This window comes from Berghia stephanieae, chromosome 11, assembly GCF_034508935.2.
Source record: "Berghia stephanieae isolate SIO BIC M18660-M18661 chromosome 11, UCSD_Bste_1.3, whole genome shotgun sequence".
Taxonomy (NCBI): Eukaryota; Metazoa; Mollusca; class Gastropoda; order Nudibranchia; family Aeolidiidae; genus Berghia; species Berghia stephanieae.
The window spans coordinates 137,901-153,136 of record NC_088370.1 but is presented as its reverse complement, the minus strand read 5'-3'; the positions used below and the strand labels follow the sequence as shown (position 1 = coordinate 153,136).

Here is a 15,236-nt window from a genome sequence, read left to right as displayed (position 1 = left end):
GTATCGCGGCATTCGACGAGAGAGGGATGGCTGTGCCTTATTTCGAGGCCGGGGACACAAGACAACGCAAATATTACATTCTGAAAAACGGAGTTCACCAATTCAGCCGGACCATCCAGGCTTCGTGGATCAAAGACGCTCCTGCAGCTCGAGTTCCTCTATGTTACAACCCCCCAGTCGGCAGTCAGATGATAGAGGTCGGTAATATTCTAATTCACCTCATCGTCGACAAACCATCGCCGACAACGACGGAGCGAAAGACGGATGATATCCATTGTGTTGTTTCCAGCGACCCCTTTCCATACCACGACCTATCCGCCGTGTCAGCCGCACCGTACTCAACGAGACCAACCGACTTACCAAGAGCTATAAGATGGCGATACTCTTCAATGAACAATCGCGACAACAGCAGCGTCGTTGTCGAATGTTATTCTAACGCAGTGGTGGTCTGGAGCAGACCCGACGTCAGAATATCGCACGTGAAATACGTAGCGGCTGACACTGGACGAATCGTCTTTGCCAACTCTTACCTGGACGTCGACGGCGCGGAGAGCCGATCGCCTCCACGTCCTTCTAAGAATCCCGAATCGTCGCCATGTCTACTGACAGGTCCGGCTGACAAGTGCTATTGGTTCTCTCATTGCGAAGACAAGAAATACTGCTCTGACCAGGCCGACACTCTGCAGTGTCTGTGCAAATCAGATTACGACGACATTGGTGGTCAGTGCGTCGTAAACGACGTGTGCTTACCCGGCTTCGAGTACTCAAGATCCGATGGTGGATGCAATGACATTGACGAGTGCGCACAGCCCGGCGGAAACCCCTGCGCTGATAGAGTCGACGACGATAGAACCGCCTGTATGAACACAATCGGATCATTCGAATGTGTCGAACCTCTGAAATGTCCCCCAACAAGCCGGCTAAACAGGGGGTCTGGAGAATGTGAGGATATCAACGAATGCGCAAACGATGATTCGAACAACTGCGACCATGAACTAAGTACGTGCCGAAACCTGAGCCCGGGCTACGAATGTATTTGCAACAATCAGTGGACGCACTACCAGTCTGTCGATAAAAAACGTGTCTACAGTACTCGTTCGAGGTCAGACTGTTACACCCCAGATTCATCCGCTGCTGCTCTCATCACCACGAAATGTCGGCGATGCTCGCAAAGTGCCGAATTGATCCTTCAAGCGACGACGATGAGGTAGTGTACAATCACGTCGAGCCATTTGTGTGTGCAGAATTCTCGTTCGTGGACAGCGACTCTCCCAGGAGTGTTATAGGATCACTGTTCAGTACGACGACAATCAACATGTCAGGAGAACTCGAGTCTATATTGCAGCTGAGTGGCGTAATTCAAACAGAACTGAACTTGCGAGAGAAGGAGCGCTTGGGTACCGACGCCGAATTCGTGCTGAATACTCTGGTCGGCCAACACATGTACCACGGACAACAATCAAATCTGACGATGAAACGATCGATCACTCGGGCGATTACTTACACCATTAGGTCTGTGGGACAACAATACATCCTTACGTATTCTGGATCTGAAAGACGAACGCCGGGCTGTCAAGACATAAGGACGATCGGAAAGTTGAATAAGCACATCGCGCAGCCGAGACCCAGCAGACTGACGTATTCCCTGCCGGTTGTTATGGAGGACAAGAAAAACGGCGGCAGCGGGACACGAGGCTTCCCATTGTTACATCTGATCGTGTCTTTGATTACTCTTCAAGTCGCGCATGTTTGTTTCAATGTAAATACACTTCTATGCAAATAACCATTTGATATCATCGACCTACCTTCATTCCACAGTATACAATAAACGTATTCAATCATTTTCATGTCATTCCTTGTTTTTCATTTGTGTCATTTTTGTGTTGACGTGTGTCTGTGGTATGGATGATGTGTGGGAGAAGCGTCTCAAACAACACACACAACAGTTGGATTGCGTCGGGTTCGCAGCCACCCCGCTGGCTCGCGCAATACAAAGAAGAATTCATGGCCGTATCCATCGAAAATAAGTTATTGAACAAGATGTTGGCATGCAAAAAGTGTGGCACAGTCACCGTTAACAGGACAGCCCTGCCGTGCGGGTGTTTAATTCTTTGTCAAGGGTGTGATGACAACTCCGTGAAAAAATGTTTAGTGTGCAAGAAAGACGTCTTAGCGACCGCCAAAACCATTTTATTGTAGCAATAATGCAGTGCGAACTGAAGAAATTGTCAACTTTCTCAATTTATCGTCCTGCGCCGGGAGCGAGAAGCGTACATTACACCAGTTTGGCACATGATGGTTTTTTACTTCGTAAACGACAATGGTGTTCCGGGTGTTCGATGTCATTTTTGTTCATATTACAGCACAGAGATCTCACCTAACGTACTGCACTACCACGGGCAATACAATCCTCACTGCGAGAAAGTCAGCATCACTGTCAACACAACGACCTCGCTGCCACCATTACCGCCGCCACCAACGACGATGGCGACAACCCTAGCTTCGTCACTACCTCCACCAACGACAATGACAACTCCATCTTCACCGCCAGCGACGACGACGACAGTTCAACGAACATCGGGACGTCAGCTGCTCGCGGGAATTCCAGCACATCTCCTGTCGCGCCAAACAGCAACTGACGTCACTACTGATGGGTTCAACGACGAGTGGAAGCGCTCATTACTACCCTGGAACGCCGAGGTATGGTGTTTTCGGGAAAAATCCTAACCACATAACACTTAGCGGCGCATCTGCACGAGTGGATACATTTCCCGCTGACTGGGACAAGACACATCGAGTCAAGATTCGCGATCTCGTGGACGCTGGGTTGTATTTCATGGGCGAAAACGATCGATGCCGATGCTTCTATTGTTCCATCATACTCTACAATTGGTCAGCCGGGAATGTCCCGTGGATCGAACACGCTAAATTCCGACCAACCTGCACATTCGTTCACCTGAGGATGGGTGCAACGTTCGTGCAGATGTGTAATCGACTGAGAGGAAGGTTATCGATGGAGATAGTGATTGAGGAATCGCGACGGCTCGGCTTACTCTCCCACACATTTGTACCACACCTCAACGCACCATCGGGTAACTCTCTGCTATCATGTGCGGTCCAGACGCTACTAACCCTTGGCTACCCGTATGACGAGTTCCGACACGTCGTCGTACAGGCTGTGATTCAAGGGGTAACGATGTCGGCGGTACAATTACTGAAACTCGTGAAGACGATGGGGGTCAAGAGTTTGCTTCCTCTTCCCGGCAAGAGGGACGACGACACACGGACGGACGCGGATATATCGACGGAATCATCCCAAATGACAGAGCGATGCATGTGTGCCGTCTGTACATGTGCTGTGGTTGACATATGTCACATGCCGTGCGGTCACGTATCGTGTCAATCGTGTTCGGTGAGACTAAAGGTATGTTCGATTTGTAGAGGTGATATCAAAGGGCGCGTGAGATTGAGACTGCAGTGCTGACTATTTATTTGTGTATGCGCTCGAACGCGTTGACCATTTGTTTCACCATGGCGTCCCCAGTGTCACAGTGTGAGGGTATCCAGCAGGAGACAGAATGTTCGGCGGATCAACCAAAAAGCCGCGATGGTGTCAGTTGGAGAGACGATCGTGGCTTCAAATTAACGGAGGACATATATCCGTCAGATGAAGACGACGTGGAGTTTGAATACAGAAGCGACGACGATGAAGAGTGGGACTCGTCGGAGGAGCGGGATTCGTCGGAAGCAGAGAGTGTATGCGATGATGATGATACAAATACTGATGAGGAAGAGGATTGGTGAATCATGATCAATGCTAACCGTTTTCCCCGGTGATTATTTGTGTTCGCTTTTGGATAATGTTAGGATATCATCGCAAAGTTTCCTTCTGTTAACTTACCCAATTTGATTGGTTGTTGTATTCGATATAAGGTGTGATTTTACAGACATAGTCATTCATTCATTTCGATTCATCACAACCAAGATGCAGTCAAGCCGAGTGCGAGATAACCCGATCACGTTGGGAGACTTTTTTCGTGGAGACGACTGTTTCCCACCACAGCAGACGAGGAGAACCAGACGGAAGAGAAAGAAACATAACATGTCCGACAACAACAACAACGTGCCGATGTCTTCAATTAACCCCCCCAAATCCCTGTTTGAAGGGGTTGAACGAGTCGTGCATTCTCGTCGGAAATACCCATCATCATCAACACCGTCGTCACCGACATCACCATCATCACCACCTGCGATTCTGTCCCAGATATCAACAAAAGATTACGAGTTATTTGTCCTGACAGTCCCATCGGAAGAATGTAATCGGCTAATTAAGAACTTTGGGACGCTTGAAGAGAAGAGACTTTATTTACAATTGTCGATAAAACTATGTGAAATCAATGAGAGACGAAGAGGAGATAACTTGGGTTGTCTCGATGAGTTCAATGAACATTTTTTTATACACGAACTGAAAGATGTATTGCGAAAATGTTTTGAGAGATACAGCAACAAATAAAGTCTATCATTTTTTATCGAATCGAGTCATTGTTTGTCCTTTTGTCTGGTTATTCCTTATCTCATATTATATTTAACACCTATATTTACACGTCACGAGTGGGTGAAAACCCATAAAATTGAGGAGCGAACTCGCTTTTGTCTCAGTCGTCAATCGTCGCCATGGCATCGCAACCATGTAGAAGGATCGAGCCACACTTATATATGGAATGTATTGTGTGTTACGCGCAGATGACAGCAACATTACACCCACCCCACGCGTTAAGATGCGGACACGTACTTGGTTATAGTTGCGTATTCCAACTGATAGAGGCGAACACGAGTGATGATAGAGAATACGATAGAGGTTTGACTCGAGAGAGTCGACAGAATCCCCTGTGCCCAATGTGTAGGACAGAAATAAAATACCCTCCAATCCCCTTACGCATGAACAATTGTGCAGCCGAGATCGACATAGTAAACCTAGTCCTCGATGAACCAAGTCTACAGGATGACACTAAGGACTAATTCTAAGACAACAGGCTGTCATAAACAGCCTTGAGATCGCCAATATCATGCGTGAAAACGCGATAATGTGTCTTGTCAAGGAAGTTATGCGACTGAGAAACCTGAGAGAGAGCATATTCAAGCCTTTTCAGACTATCTGCGGCTACGACAGTATGACCCGTCTGTACCGCGATTACTGCGACGACTGTAGGAGGTACCACTACGAGACTCTGTTAGAAGTAATGGATGGCCCTCAACGCCTCACAATAGTATTTGGCGACGATGGATTGGAGAAATCTCGTTCTGTTCACACGTCCCTTGACAGATTACTGCCGCCCCCCCCCCCCCCAGAGTTACTACGCCGAACGCGCTACCGCACCCCCGCGGTCATCACTGTACGGAATTCCCAACGAAGCGCGTCGTCGTCTCGGACACGTCCTCCCAGTTCCACACGAGACACCAGTATTACCAAACGCAGCCCTTGTCCCTATAAACAAAAAGACCTGCCTCGTGCGAGAGTAGATGAGATTAAAGTGACAACTAAGAAGGTTCGTGAAACCATAGAGGCGATTTGGGGTGTGTACGACAACCAATCGCCGACGACGACGATCGAAAAAAAACGGGTGGAGCTTGAGAAAATTGTTAAGGGAATATTAGAAGAGGAGCGGATCATGCGGGTGTCTCAGACTCAACGACCACACGCGACAACACGCAGATCTCGAGTCACTTGGGTGTGATACAACCACGATGTTTCCCATCGTCGCTGCTCTCGGCCTCGCCATAACAATTTTATTCCCGATCAAGTGTCTCAGTTTATCTTGGTCGATGACCTTTTGGACGCTTTCGAAACTCCCGCGAGTCGTCATCATTCCATTGTTTGCTTTTCTCATTAGAAACGTATTTTCCTCTTTATGGACGTTTTTCTCAGAATTCATGGGGACAAATAACACTTGTGACTGTAGTTGGGGTTTCGGTTTCGTCTAGCCATGGCTTGTTCACCCACCCCATCCAATATATATAATTAACAGAGGAGTGTTACTTTTTACGATTTCTTTTGATTGTTGAGAGAGAGAGTTGAAAAATAAAACATGTTTCTTTTCAAAGGAGACCCCCCACCACCACCAAAAAACGACCACCATCATATTAACAATTGCTGTCGAGCAAGCCATGGCTTGTATCGTCAGGCGAAACTGCACATATACTATTTATTTCTCCACATTTCTCCACAATTCACATTTGGTCAAATTGAGATCATGTCGCTTCCAACAAAATGTATACTCTGCGACTGCAGACTATCTCAGTCTGAACACCCTCCCGTCGCTCTGAAATGCGGACACATATTCGGTTCGTCTTGCCTCCACCTGATCAACACTGAATATTTCTCGGAGGCTAAGGAGTTACAGGATACTGAAAGTAAAAAAAAAGAGAGAGAGAGAGACAAAGAAAGAAAATGGAAAGGGAGAGACGTGGGGGGGGGGGGGCAGTTAGAACCATTCGATCATAGGCCTATTTTTCCCCAGGGCCTAAATATAGGCCTATTTCGCGTCATGTCAAGTTTAGGTCAAGATTTCCTCCCCTGTCACAACTCGGGTCGGAATCAACACCAAAGCATCGATGCCTGGAGTTGACAGGTCGGTAATACCGTCAACACTGGGAAAGCCCCTCGGTTCCATGGTAGTCGACGCCTGAGCGCTCGGGTCGGAAAGTAGCTCAACACTGGGAGTTGTCGGTAATGCCCCGCACTAGCGCGCGTTATGTATGTACAGGGAAATGTTAATTTTTATTCTCAATGCGGTGGCGAGCTAACGAATCTACATTCGATTGGTCGATTGTATATGACGTAACTATTGGGATTCCCGCAGTGAGGCAACTATGAATGGTAATGTTAGAGAATTTTCTCGGTGAGAAGATATCGTCACTAAGACTCGGTTATTTAGGTCAAATGTTAGCGTCTGTTCGCAGTGAGAATAAATCCTAACGAAAGAATGCGTAATCTGACGTAAACATGATGTAAACAGAATGCGATGTTAGAAAATATTCTCAATGCGAACATGTGCTAACGAAGGAATGCAGAATCAAGGGCAAATGTTAGAAACTTTTCTCGGTTAGAATATCTAGTCACTAAGACTCGGTTATTTAGGTCAAATGTTAGCGTCTGTCGGCGTTGAGAATAAATGCTAACTTCGGAATGCAAAATCAAGGACAAATGTTAGCGTCTGTCCGCGTTGAGAATAAATGCTAACTTCGGAATGCAGAATTTACCACAAACAGGATATAAACAGGTGCGATGTTAGAAAATTTTCTCGGTGAGAATATCTAGTCACTAAGACGCGGCTTATTTAGGTCAGATGTTAGCATTTCTCCGCAATGAGAATAAATGCTAACTTCGGAATGTAGAATCAAGGACAAATGTTAGAGGATTTTCGCACCGCGGATACGACCTTGCATTGACGCCGTAAAGTAGGTCAAATGTTAGCGTCTGTCCGCGTTGCGAAGAAATGCTAACGTTGGAATGCGAAAAGCCCGCAAATTATGCGTAAACAAAGTGCCGATGTTAGGGAATCTTCGCAGTGCGCACAGACGCTAACATCGCTCGACTGTGATTGGTCGCTGCGTCGCGAACGGTGACGTCACTCGTCTTGCGCGCAGGTGATTGGCTGCCGGTCACGTGATCTACTTGCAGCGTGGGTATATAAGCCGGTGGCGCGAACAGAGCAGTCATTCTACCTGCCGTCGAGCTCAGCGAACAGACGTGCTGTCGGTACATCTCACCACTGGATGTTCTCAGTACGCCAGCCAGACGGTTTCTCAATCAAGATGACGAGTTCGCTATCATCATCGCCGCGGTCCGTGAGCTGCCGAGTCACCTCAAGTCAGCCAGTTGGTGGTCCTCACCCCGACCGCCAGACGTCCCGCTCGACACCTATCCGCTCTTCATCGCTAGTACATACTGTGATTCTACCCGTCAGATGACATCAGCGCCTCCAGATTACACCAAACCGGACTGGCATTCAACTGTCGAATGACATCATGTGCCTCCGGCTGATCACGATTTGATAGCAATCGACGATCCAGATTCAAATCAGTGATCATTCCCAGTCATCAGATGCTCTTCATTGCCAGTACAGACTGATTCTGCCGTCAGATGACTTCCAGTGCCTCATGATGTTGATTTGACGACAATCAGATGACCTCCTCAACCAAACCAGACTGTCAATCTACCTGTCAGATGCTGTCGATTGCCTCAGATGCTGATTTGGCCACCGTCACTCATTAGAACGATATTGTTGTACAGTGACGCGGGAGCGTCTGCCCAAATTTTCAGCTGTCAGAAACCAAGCTGTAAATTCTACCAGATGTTTTGTACAGACAGACTGAATCAACTCAATATGCCGATATTCGCGCCCGACAACTATAGTTTAGTTGCACTTGGACCACTTTGAATCAAGCCTAGGTTAGGCCAATTAGAAGCGACCTGATTCAGATTGAGTAAACAAATCCACCTGGGCTTGCCTTCCCACACATACACACTTCAACACACTCGAGTCAAACCGTGGCTTGGAATGAAAGTAGTAGTAATGCCAGGGAATATTGTGTTTCGGTTTCGTTTGTTTCTCACTGGGTTTATCCATTACCCTGTTTCAGTATCACTTGCAGTGTTTGTCATACGTCTGGTCTCATCCCATACCCTGTTTCAGTATCACTTGCAGTGTTTGTCATACGTCTGGTCTCTGCCTGTAGAAAAACATACTGATAACGAAAATAAACTCACACGGACAGCTTTTGTGTGTTTATGTTATAATTTTTTATTGGTTTAATTAGTTTGTGCTTGCAACAGCAAGTGCAGATGTTGCTGCTGCTGCTGTCAATATTATCACTCATCATCCTCATTCGTTTCTCTCTCACCTTCTCCTCCTTCTCTCTTTCCCTTTCTTCCTCCTCCTCTCTCAACCTTTCCTCTCCCGCCTGGCCTTGGATAAGTCAGACATGTGAAAGCTCACGGCCAAACGCAACGTCGGAATGTACTCTGAGTCGCCACACAGCAGGATGTTGAAGTCATCGGGGTACTCTGCGCATTTCTTCATGAATTCTTCGATCTCGTCCTCCTTGGTGGGGGATTTGTCGGTCTTCATGGTATATCGGTACAAGTTCCCGTGTATCTGCTTGTTCCTCAACATGGACATGCAAACGTCCCGTTGGCGTAGTTGCGAGTGCGCTTCTATCAGGTCCTTTATGTGCAGGTACATTTTTCCAAGAAACCCGGCTCCCAGCTGCTGCTTCCGAACGACAGCTCGTCTTCTCTCTCCTGGTCCTCCGACATCTGGAATTTTGGCGCGGTCGTCCAGGCTCTCCCGTCGTGATGAGGTTTGACGAACCGCTCGGCGTCCTCCTGTATCGTGGCTGTCGTCTTAATATTCCATTTTTTACCTCCTTTCCGAGTACAGAATATATGCGTGTCGTTGTTTTTGACCGCCAAGAATTGATCACACTGACTTTCCAATACACTCAAGTCATCTCTTGTCACCTCACTAGTCAGAGTCAGGTTCATATTCTTGCTGTAAACACGCTCCATGATCAGTTTAGTGTATTTGGTTTACTAGACTCCGACCCTCTCACCTACTGTGATACAAATAGTAATCTCTTCCAATTTTTTAATTCTAGCCGGTGCCCTAGCCGGTGCCCCGAGCCGGTGCCTTTCATTACTAGTTAAAGTACGCATGGAAATTTTTTTACTAATGTTATATAGGGAAAAAAAGGCACCGGCTCGGGCACCGGCTCACTGTAAAAAGTTTAAAAAATAACTAAACTTCGCCAGCCTCAGACGGTCATACTGGAATTATTTGTATTCATCGCCTCCTTTGTGTAAAATCTATACAGACTTTTGTGAGCTAACGACCACCGCAGCCTTTATGTTATACAATAAGGTGGACACTGGCTCGGACACCGGCTCGGGCGCCTGTTTTAATGGTCATATTTACACACCAAACAGACATACAGCTCCCGACCCGTACATAAAATTTACACACCAAACAGACATACAGCTCCCGACCCGTACATAATTTACATACCAAACAGCCGCACAACTCCCAACCAGACAAGTCGACATTTTTGATGGATTGAACATACATTCGGACAAACAAACAAACCCAAACAAAACCTCTGAACATTTTAGACAATAGTATAAAAAACGTGCCTCTAACAAAACACAACAACTTCTGGACATTTAGAACAAAATTCGACATATACATAAGTGTTGGTTGTGTCTACAAGAATTACTTTGATGTTGTAACCTTATAATTATCTATAGCTACTTGTTGTATCAATGTAATCAAGAAATATCTATTTATTCAATTACGTATACTCCCCCCCCCCCCTTTCTCCTATTGATAAATAATTAGATTGTTGCGCGGTCGACCGCACTTCTAACATTCCATCAATACGCAACAGCAACGACACAATGCAAAGTCTTAGCGTGATAAGTACGTGAGACACTTGAATGTACTTGAACTCGGTCAAGCGTGATAAGTACGTGAGACACTTGAATGTACTTGAACTCGGTCACTGAGCAAGCCATGGCTTGGTAAATGCACGTAGGCATTACATAACAAAAAAATCGACAAATAAAAACACACAGAATAAAATAACTGAACAAGATAAGTTGTGAGTTTTAAGTTGTATGAAGGTTTACGTTATATTATTCGTATCATAATCTAGACATTTTTCATTCTCAATCGCGGGTGGTCTGGCGGGTGGTCTGGCGGGTGGTCTGGCGGGTGGTCTGGCGGGTGGGCTGGCGGATGGGCTGGCGGAAAGAATTGGTAGATCGCAAAAGAAACCCAGAGCAGACGGGACGTCATAACAATATTGCCTGTCCTCAGCCGGCATCCCGTCCATAATCAGTTAATTCCCGAACACCACGAGCTTCTGTCTGGTCGTCTCTCCCTCCCCGCCACCCTCCACAGGATGCCACCCGAGGCCCAGAGCGAACCCTCTGGAGGGCCGTTTCATGAACTCCCCGTCCAAATACTCCCAAACAGCCTCCTCGCTGGGCATCCGCACGTTGGGGCAGCCGACCACGCCGAACGCGTCGTAAAAATTAGACCTCAAGTCTATCATCCTCACGATAGAGTTTCTCCATTATCATTCCCATTAATTTGCCTACCCAGGGCTTCCCCGATACGAAACCGAAAGTTAATCAACATCCTCTTTTCCCGATGACACTCTTCCCCGTCCAAAAATAACCCGATCGGGAAACCGGCGTTTGGTTTCGTCTGCGAAACAGAATATAAGGGACTACGATAGCCGATGGAGATCATTCTCACCCAGCCACCCAGCCACCCAGCCACCCAGCCATCCAGCCATCCAGCAGCCATCGATGCCAACTCTCTCTGCGCACAAAGACTCCAAGATTCAGACCATTGTTTGTTTTTTCTTATCTTTGGTCCCTTGTTGCCGTGCCGCAGTTGTATTGGTTTACCCACTTGCACAGACTTTATCTACAGAGACAGAATAATATGAACCCCAAGACGTTCGTAACCATCCTACACCTGTTCCTCCTCCTGCAAGCCTACCACCTCCACCACAGCGACGCACGTTCCTCCTCGTCTTCACTCTTCAGAGACGTCTACCCGGACTACCTGTACTACTATGGCGACTGTATCCTCCGTGGCGCACATCAAATGGGTGGCGGAGCGCATCGCAGCCATCACCACAGAAAAAACAGCGGCCTTGAACTCACACAACTCACGAGGAGACCCTGGCTTGGACGCCCAACCCGATCTTCGAAGACTCATTATGCTCTCCAGCGTCATGCGCCGGGTCAATCATACCACTCTAACCCTTTTCGTTCTTACCGCTAGAAAGCTCGTGGCCCTCAGCAAGTCCAAGCTCCTCGACTAACGCCGACAAAAGACAGAATGCGGCCTCCGCCAGCGATTGTTGGTCACCAACGTGCTGCGCAAGACTACCTGGTGTTCGAATCCTTCAGCTCAAGCCCTCCGACAACTGTGAATGGCCATTATTTATTGTGACAGTGACAATGAACAATCCACGAACAATATTATTATTATTATTATTATTATTATTATTATTATTATTATTATTATTATTATTATTATTATTATTATTATTATTATTATTATTATTATTATTATTATTATTATTATTATTATTTGTATTATTATTTGTATTGTGAACTAGTGTGAATAATGTAGACCTGTGATACAGAATTATGTATGACATAACAGACAGACAGACAGACAAGAGACAAAAAGACGTAACTCTGAAGAATAATATGATCAAATAAAGTTTATTTATAATTATTTACAGATGTATTGCGTTCATCAATTCGCTCGTCTGATGTCATAAGTCTCTAGAAATGTTTATCTCAATGTCACATCCTTCCCTTCACTGTCTTTCTTGGTCGGTTGATACACGATGATGATGAGTATGAATGAACGAATGAATGAATGAATGTAGAAACGAATGAATTTATGATTCACAACACACAGAAAAAATGTCTGTCTCTGTCTCTCACACACAAAAGGGGTACTTCTGTCGACTCAGCACGGCAGATTGGTCGCCGCTCACTGGCACACCGCCCCCCAGCTTCATACGCCTATTCACAGACACCACGCACATGTGCGCCAGCGACGGAACAGAGGAGAGCAGAGGAACGATCAAGCGTATCGATGTCATTTCCTCCCTTCTCCTCCTCCGGGCGACGACTCATAGCAATACAGCTCCTTGTGATACACCAGATGTTCGATCAGAGGAAGCACGCCGTCGAATTTAGGGAGCACGTGCGCACACGCCGGATCGCTGTCCAGTCCAAAACGACGGTCCTCGTAAGTTATGCGAATGCTCGTAGGGCCCCGAGACGTCTGCACACTCAGGGCGTACAAAAACCCACAGTGACGACTCTCACGCAGCAGAAACGTGCCTTCCTTGCGACCCCTCAGAAGCTTCTTCGCCTTGTCGCTGTCCACGCCATCCCGGTAAAAGAACCCGCACCGCGACAGATTCCGCTCGTTTCTCGCCAACACGCTCACCTCCCGTTGACACGACAGATAGTCAGTACACGACGACGACCTTGTCGACGACTTCAAAGGCTTGATGTAGTCCAGAGGCTTAGATCTCGCCGGGTAGTCGAAACAACACCCCTCGTCTCCATCGTCGTCAAGTCGACTGTCCGTGTCAGAAGAAGACTCGTAATCACTCATGCTGCTGGATGGATTAGTTGCTGCTGCTGCTGCTACTCGAGAACTCAGTTGATGTGATGATGTGATGATGATGCTCAGATTCAACTCAGTGATGAAAGTGGATTGGCTTTGCAAAAACGATTCGTTTTTATAACTCATTCCACCTCTTTTTCCAAGAAACAGCCCGCCACGCCACTTACATTCAAAATCAAGACGCGACTTGGTATTCAAGCATTGACTTTATGTCTATGGAATTTGGAATCTCATTCTAACCTTTACACAACGGGCACAAACACACAACTCCTTACAAACACTCGCTGCACCACGCTCGCAGCAGAGGGGTCTTCACCAATAACCTCCGGAACACACGACCACCGCCACCGCCGCGCGACCTACCAACCACGCCTTACAAACAACGCAAACTACACCAAAAACATAACTAATTTTACAAAAAAAAAAACACTCATACAACGCAAACTACACCAAAAACATAACTAATTTTACAAAAAAAAACACTCATACCCGCAACATTTTTACTCAGGATAACAAAAATTAACGAGCCCCTTCCGCGAGCCCCTTCCGTGTCTCTCGTTTCGGCGGGGTAGGGAGGATAGAGGGTGTGTGTAGAGTATGACTTGGCGGAGTCGGTTAGTTTGAGTGTATATGGGGTATAGGTATATGTGTGTGTGGTGGTGTGAATGGTGTTGTTTGTGTTTGTGGTTGAGCCCCCCCCCCCCCTAGTTTGTTTGAGACCCCCCCCCCCCGGTGTTTGTGGGTTGTCATCTGGTGTGTCCTTTTTTTTAATGTTTATGCATGAAAATTTTTTTACTTCTTCATCATATAATAAAGGAATCATTTAATGTGCATATTAGTTGGCTTTATGTGTCTGTGTTTGTTAGAACAGTTTATTGTCCTTTGTGTTGCAGATCATTGTGGCGCTAATAGTATATGACTCGTTGCAAAATAAGAAAATAAAGCAATGGACGTTATATTAAATCAAGCACCAAACCAATAAAAAGGTGCACAGAACAACGAAATGTGGCTAAAAGTTTGATAAAAGGATAATTTTATTACAAGACAAAGAAAAACGGGGAAAATGGAATAGATCATCGTAAAAAAAAAAGCAAAAAAGCTGTCATTTTTGAATGTCTTCGTGAAAAGCTTTCTCTTTAACTTGAATTTAATTTTAATGAGGTCAAAAATAGTTTCAATTGAAAGTTAGGAAAACAAAGTTTAATTCTAACTTTGGTTGAAGTCATTTCGATTGTGGACTTATTTAATTTATCTTCTTAAATTTTGTTTAACTTAGATGCACTTTTGCTCAACTATTAAAACATATTTTTCCCATTTTATGTTAACTTTTCTAAACCAATACTGTTTTAAGTGACAATGGCAATAACTCTGTCAAATTTACTAGTATAAGTTCTAAATTTGATATTGTTGTAGACTACAACACCATCAACAAATTTTGTTCTTTGAAGAGTCATCTAACGTGAACGGTTTCCAAAATATACTAATTGCAATACAGCACTATTTCCTGACAGTTTCGTATTTCTTATTTTGCAACAAGTCATATATCACACACTTCCGTTAATGCTAGGTACCCGTTTTACAGATGGGTAAGCTGGGAAAGTAAGGACAAATAGCTTTTCCAAGGCTATTACGACGAGACAGTTCTGGCTGTATTTTACAGTAATATTGTTAACAGCAATTTTACATAGGGTTTTCCTAAAAGCGTTCATGATACAGTGTATCGGCTCGCGATTTGGTCATCCTCTAGTACTTCCTTGTTACTCGAAGTGAAAAACGGGTAGAATATGGATGTTTTTATTCTTGATACCAAGTTAAGACCATAACCTGCCAATTTGCAAATGGTCAAATAATCATCACCAATTACTTGTTTCCGTGGCCTGATTTTCTACAATGTTGGTTTGACGATATGTACGTGTACAATTCCATTGCGTTTTCTACACACAGTGCTAGTAGTAGATGTGCAGTATATTTTATGTAAATGGTCCGCTCTTTGTTGCGACATCA

At 45.7% G+C, this 15,236-nt stretch overlaps 1 protein-coding gene across 1 annotated transcript; it reads left to right on the top strand.

The window, feature by feature from the left end:
- Positions 1 to 2,650: 2,650 nt before the first annotated feature.
- Positions 2,651 to 3,484, top strand: LOC144957111 (putative inhibitor of apoptosis). The gene has a single exon (XM_078888089.1). It carries the CDS (start codon positions 2,651 to 2,653, stop codon positions 3,482 to 3,484), a length of 834 nt encoding a protein of 277 aa, XP_078744215.1.
- Positions 3,485 to 15,236: the final 11,752 nt, after the last annotated feature.